Genomic DNA, 7,018 nt, shown 5'->3' on the forward strand with positions numbered 1-7,018 from the left:
ATACACACACATATATACATACACACACATATACATACACACACATATATACATACACACACATATACATACACACACATATATACATACACACACATATACATACACACACATATATACATACACACACATATATACATACACACACATATATACATACACACACATATATACATACACACACACACACACATAAGACGCATCGTGTGGTCGTGGAAAAGATGTCAGTCTGTTTGAGAAGGGTCAAATCATTGGCATCAAGCAGAGAAAACATCTAAGGAGATTGCAGAAACTACTAAAACTGGGTTAAGAACTGTCCAACGCATTATTAAAAACTGGAAGGATAGTGGGGACTCGTCTTCGAGGAAGAAATGTGGCCGGAAAAAATTCCTGAATGATAGTGATCGGTGATCACTTAAAACGTTCGGTGAAATCAAATCGAAGAACAACAACAATAGCACTCAGGGCTGTGTTTAATAGTGAAAGTAAGAGCATTTCCACACACACAATGTGAAGGGAATTCAAGGGATTGGGACTGAACAACTGTGTAACCTTAAGAAAACCACTAATCAGTGAAGCTAACCGGAAAAAAAGGCTTCAATTTGCTAGGGAGCATAAAGATTGGACTCTGGAGCAATGGAAGAAGGTCATGTGGTCTGATGAGTCGAGGGTAAGAAGAGAGGCAGGTGAAGTGATGCACCCATCATGCCTAGTGTCTAGTCATCAATGCAAGATCTTGGTGAAAAATGAATGCAACACTGGATGGAAATAGATCTTGTGACATTGCAGAAGCTTACTGAAACAATACCACAGTGAATGCATGTCGTGATCAAAGCTAAAGGCGGTCCAAGGAAATATTAGTGTGACCTTTTTTTAATTTTTGGTGGCAACTTTTTTTTGGCCATGCAGTATGTTTTGTATATTGATTTACAGTTGCATGATGTTTAATATAACAGCTTTACATTTACTGTAGATATTTTTTCCAAGCACAAGTTAAGTCTTCAGGCTCATAAATCAATCAAAAAGATTAATACGCCAGAAAGACAATATTGTCTTTTCCTCGTGCTCAGTGATTTATCAGTCATTCCAGGATAACTTTTATTCTTAAGGAACCTTCTGACTCATTTTTATGGTTTCTGTAAACAGAGATTATAAAATGTTTTGACATATTTTATGGAAGCCGTGATAACTACAGCAACTCACCTTTTCTCCACAGGTACTCGGAAACCAGAGCAGCAACATGTACAAAACACATGGCTGCCTGTAGGGGACAGAAACAAACCCAGAGAAGGACGCCGGTTATTTTTACGCAATAAATAAGCGTGAAAAACGTGGTGCGTTTGAAGATATACACCTCGGAGAGATCGCCGTTCTTGTTGTGGATACGAGCCATGCTGTCCAGCCAGGTCTTGCGGAGCTCGGGGGTGCTGGTGTAGGACTTGGCCAAGCTGTACTGCAGGTCCACCAGCATCTCGGGGTCGTTCTCGTGCTCCTTCATCTGCTCCGTGGCCATCAGCACGGTCCGGATGCGCTTGGTCAGGTCCTTCACATCTGAAGGAAATGCCGTATGCTGCAACGTGGAACAGGAGCGCCTTAGATGTATTTCCTGCTGCCACTGTTCGCAAAGAACTTTTATATGAATAAATAATCAATCCTGATCTAGTGCGAAAGCGATGCAAACGTTTATAATACAGCATTCACATGCACTGCCATAACAGTTTTGAGACAACAGCACTCCACTTTGGCCGTTCCCAGACTAGCAATTAGCTTCTTCTGTGAGAATTAAATAATATTTGTTTAAATTGAAGTGGTTCCCAACCCTGGTCCCTGAGGAACACCATTGTGCATATTTTAGCTGTTTCCCTACTTTGACACGCCTGATTTTAATGATTTGGTGATTAACAGGCTTCTGCAGAATTTGAGGAAGTAAATAAATCACTGAATCAGGTGTGTTGAAACAGGGAAACAGCTAAAACATGCAGGGTGGTGTTCCTCAGGACCAGGGTTGGGAACCGCAGTACCTGTGATATGCATGTCCTGCAAATACAAAAAGTGGAAGAAAACGTCTTAATATTGAAGAAATTTGGCAAAATGTGCATTATTTTATCCATTTTGTCACATAACCGGCATGTTTACATTTAAATTTGGCGCAGCCAAAGTGAAACAGGAAGTGATGTCAAAGGGGATCACTTTAAAAAGGGGAACTTCCTGGTCTTTGTTTATTGAAATTGTCAAGGGAATTCAGGTAAAGGTTTATGGGTGTTTATCACTGCTAATGTTAAATTAATGTGTGTGAGGTCAGAGAGTTTATTGTCTCTCTCAGAGAAGATCCTGCAGGCACCTGACGCCTCTGAGTCTGAGAGGCCGAGGTCATCGTGCTGATAAGCATTATAAAAATACTTCTGGTTGCAGATTCTCATGACGAGGCTCAAAGCATGTAACTTTGAACATCTGTATAAGTCTGTTTCATGATCGTCTGCCCTTGCAAGTAAACTGGGTTGAAAAATCTTCTCCTGTCTTAATGTGTGACTCTTTTTAGTAAGTAGATATAGGATATTTTTATCTAACAATTATTTTAACTCTGACTCTCTCTGACAGTGACTCAGAGTAATCTAAAGAAACATCAGATTTTTTGCTACTGACTGTGTTGTATTGTAGTTCTTTTTACACGCAGGCATTCCCCTTTGACATCACTTCCTGTTACTGTGCAAGCTATTATATTGGAATTACAGGAACAGCCTCTAAATCTTCTTTATACACCAAAGTTAGTTATGGAGTTCCTCAGGGCTCAGTGCTTGGACCAATACTTTTTACCTTGTATATGCTTCTATTAGGTAAAGTTATTAAACATCATGGGATAAATTTTAATTGTTATGCTGATGATACACAGTTATATTTGCCAATGAAGCCCAATGAATCCAATCAGCTACTTAGACTACAAGCATGTCTTAAAGACATAAAAACCTGGATGACCCTAAATTTTCTGCTTTTGAACACAGATAAGACTGAGGTTTTGGTTTTTGGACCCGAGTACCTTAGGAATTTATTTTTTAGTCTTTCACCCTCCTTAGATGGCATTAATCTGGCCTCCAGCTCTAATGTTTAAAATATTGGTGTTATTTTTGATCAGGACATGTCTTTTATCTCCCACATTAAAAACATTACTAAAACCACCTTCTTCCACCTGCGTAATATCGCTAAAATCAGAAACATTGTATCTAAAAATGATGCAGAAAAACTGGTTCATGCATTTGTCACGTCTAGACTGGACTATTGCAATGGTTTGTTATCTGGGTGTCCAAATACTTCTTTAAAAAGTCACTAACTGGAGTTAGTGGGAGAGATCATATTAGTTTCTCTCCAAAATTGGCTCCCTGTCAAGATCCAGAATTGAATTCAAAATCTTACTTCTAACCTACAAAGCTCTCAACAACCTAGCTCCGTCTTAAAATCGAGATTGTATTGTTCCATTTTTTCCTAAAAGAGCACTTCGCTCTCAGACTGCAAGTTTACTTGTGGTTCCTAGTTTCCAAAAGCAGAATGGGAGGCAGATCTTTCATTTGTCAGGCTCCTCTCTTGTGGAACCAAATTCCAGTTTCTGTCTGTAAAGCTGACACATTGTCCAGTTTTAAGACTGGGCTTAAGACTTTCCTTTTTGATTAATCCTATAGTTAGTGTGGCTTTTTATGCTGCTAAAGGCTTAGACTACTAGAGGACAAATTGACCTAATTTCTGACCACCACTTTTCATCATCTTTTGTATAAATTTTCATCAAAATCCACTCAGTGGGTCGTGAAATATTTTGCTAACAAAGTTGAATCCAAGCGGTTTTTGCTACCCGTTAGCCCTTGGAGTATGCGCATGTCTGTAAAATGGACTGAGTTAGAGCCATTTTTGTGTTTGCTAAGTTTGATTCTAAGTGGCGGCCATCTTAAATTTAACTGACTCAACCATTATAGCTCACACTTGGCTTTTCAGGCAGCTATTATTTGCAACAGAACGTTCCTCACTTTAATGCTCTTGTCGCTGTTGGCGCAGTTGTTGACAATAGAAAGGGACTGCTGGAAACGGGTGCTCCCAATGCCGATCACATCAGCTATCAGCTGACTGACAGCAATGACCACCTGGAAGAACAGGAATGAACACAATCGGTCTCTCATTAATGATTTAACGGATGTGTTATTTTTTTAGTATTGCCACCGCTCAGACATGTTTCTCATACCTGCAGGTGCGTTCGCACAAACGACCTGCGGCCAGTGTAGTCGAAGTTGCTCTTCATGAGGAAGTAGAGCAGGTGAGCGGCGTCGCTGCGGATAGAGCTCAGCTTGGAGTTACAGCACTTGAGGATTTCGTAGCACAGAGAGGCGCACATGTCGGCACGGCCGTCGAAGAAGGCACAGGGGAACTGGGAAAACGTGGATGTGTACTTTTAATGTCATTTTAAAGCTTAAGGCCCTGTTCACACCTGACATCAACAAGTGTTCTGTCTGATTCAGTCATAAGCGGTCAGCTCCGGAATTTAAAGAATGCGTATGGAGGGATTTGATCCCAGTTGTGCACTTGCAAATACATGCAGAAGGCTGCCAGCGAGCAAATAACAGTGTCTGTTGATGTTTTAGTAAACATTTCTAAGGATTACCACCTTTGCTCAAACTGAGAACAAGTATTCACATTTGAGTACTAATAAATACTGTTACATGTTCAGTGTTTCCCCTACCATTATCCAAAAAAGGTGCCCAGCCCTGTCAACATAACAGACCACCCTGCCTTCTGAGCTGTCCTTCACCCCACCCCATCCCCGTCGACAACAGCCAGCAATGACGTAGCGCTAAGCTAACGGCAAGCAATACAGATGCGCTAGCTAAGAATCTACAGAGGTAACGCTCCGCTTCCGTCATGCATCCTCCCTGAACTCCAACACTGGTCGACAACAGCCAGCACAAACGTAGCGCGCAACACAGATGTGTCTCCATCACCACCCCACCCCCGTTGACAATAGCCAGCACTGATGTAGCGCTAAGCTAGCGGCGAGCAATACAGATGCGCTAGCTAAGAAGCTACAGAGGTAGCGCTCTGCTTCCGTCACGCATCCTTCCTGGACACCCACACTGGTCGACAACTGCCAGCACAAACGTACCACGCAACACAGACGTGTCTCCATCTCCATCTGATTTGTTTGTTGAAATTTTCTATTTTCCTAACTTTTTTTAACCAATTAACCAATGACAGGAGGTTTACCTTGTAAATCAAGGTCCGGAGTGAGGCGAAGACCTGCTTGAGAGCCGCTTCTGACTGCGAGATCTGCAGGAAGCACAGGTGCACCTGGAAGACCTTCTTCATCAGGGGGTTGTGACCTAGATCTGAAGTCAGCTGGGTCTGAAAGCACAAGAAGGTTGGGTATTTTCCACAAATGTCCAGTAACAGAGACTCAAGGGTTGCATGTGCAGACTGCTTCTGTTTATACCTTGAACCCCATGATGAAGGTGCTGAGTGTGTCCAGCACCGTCAGACAGACCTCTGTAGAGACGTTGGCCTCCAGCAGGCTCTGACTGTTTACATCTGCCTCTGTGTGGGAGAACACTAACACAGACACAAAACTACTGTCAGAGAAAAGGATCCACACATTTCAGCTTCACTGCTAATCTGATTTGTTACAATGATTGTGGATTACTTGGAATTTTATCTCCATTAAATATGTAATTTGTTATTTTCAGTAAGATTTTTGACAATTGACATTTCGTAATAAATAATACCGTATCAAATGGATTACAAACATTATAAAAAAATTATATATGCATAACGAATTGAACTATTACTGGACTAAAATTAACTGTACTGTACTCTGATTTAAAATAAATGACAATATTATGGCCTTTTTTTGTTATATATGAGTTTTACACAACTGAGGTTTGGAATATGCATTGTAATTGCAACTTATTGCCACTAGATGTGGATGGAATATCTGATTTCAACCAAAGAGCAATCAAATAATCTGTATCTTGTTTAAAAAAAAAGTCTTCCAGGTACATTTTTACCAGTTATTGCTACTAAAAGGCAAAAGGTGAGCAATAATGTTTTTGCCTGGGTCTGTGTGTGTACATACATGTGTCTGTTAGCAAAATATCTCATGAATCAGTGAACAGTTTTAATGAAATACTCAGAAGGTACTCATTTGACGTTTCTCTACAACTGATAGTTTTGGACTCAACCCTATTAAACTTGACCACCACAGCCTTTGCTAATATAAAAATGGCTATATCTTGTTTATTGTTACAGATGTTGAGCTAAAATTTGGTGTGGTAGTAGCTGAGAGTCATCCCCAAAATATGCTTAAAAGAACGTAGTTTATGTTTAAAACTTTCCAATTATGGATTCATTTTGTCTTTTAGTAAAGTATATTGTCACTGGAAGGATTTGAACAAAATTTTTAAAGCGGGTAATATTTCGTGTAAGTTTACAACTGCTTAATTTTTGGCTTTGACCTCGATCAATGACTGCCAAAGCTAATTAAACTGAGCAATAACTCAGTCAATTCTATGTAATTTACATCTCAAACCCTTCTTAACTTTTTTTCATTTCATTTTTTTTTTGTTTTCATTTAGCCTTTATTTATCCAGGTAGTCTCATTCAGTCATGAGAACTCATTTTCAAGAGAGACCTTTTAGGGAACAGATGGGGGTTAAGGGCCTTGCTCATGGGCCCAGGGTGGGGCGAATGAGGGTGGGGGCAGGTGTGGGTGCTTCACCTACCCCACCCACATTTTTGATGTTGTCGGTACCAGGGCTTGTACCGGCGATCTTCTGATCACAGGCCCACCTTCTCTAACCTCTGCGCCACAACTCCCCACTCCCCAAAAACTTTGTTGCAAACATCTCAAATCCTTCTTAATTTTCTTGTGGGCATCTCAGTCCCTACTTATTTTGATGCAGACATCTCAAACCCTTCATAATTTTGTTGGAGAAATCTAAATCCCTACTTATTTTGTTGCAGACACCTCAAACCCTTCTTAACTTTGTTG

The 7,018-nt window shown here is 40.6% G+C and overlaps 1 protein-coding gene across 1 annotated transcript in view; it reads right to left on the reverse strand.

Moving 5' to 3' along the window:
- The window catches only part of LOC119428696 (dedicator of cytokinesis protein 9), a 125,916-nt gene that overhangs the window by 10,269 nt on the left and 108,629 nt on the right, over positions 1–7,018 (reverse strand). The window contains exons 39-44 of the mRNA XM_037696368.1: positions 5,465–5,580; positions 5,239–5,376; positions 4,223–4,405; positions 4,011–4,124; positions 1,355–1,570; positions 1,204–1,261 (exon numbers count right to left, since the gene is read on the reverse strand). Of these exons, the coding sequence (XP_037552296.1) occupies positions 1,204–1,261; positions 1,355–1,570; positions 4,011–4,124; positions 4,223–4,405; positions 5,239–5,376; positions 5,465–5,580 (825 nt within the window). The remainder of the gene's footprint in view (positions 1–1,203; positions 1,262–1,354; positions 1,571–4,010; positions 4,125–4,222; positions 4,406–5,238; positions 5,377–5,464; positions 5,581–7,018) is intronic.

Source organism: Nematolebias whitei, chromosome 23, assembly GCF_014905685.2.
Source record: "Nematolebias whitei isolate Nwh7 chromosome 23, NemWhi1, whole genome shotgun sequence".
NCBI classification, from domain to species: Eukaryota; Metazoa; Chordata; class Actinopteri; order Cyprinodontiformes; family Rivulidae; genus Nematolebias; species Nematolebias whitei.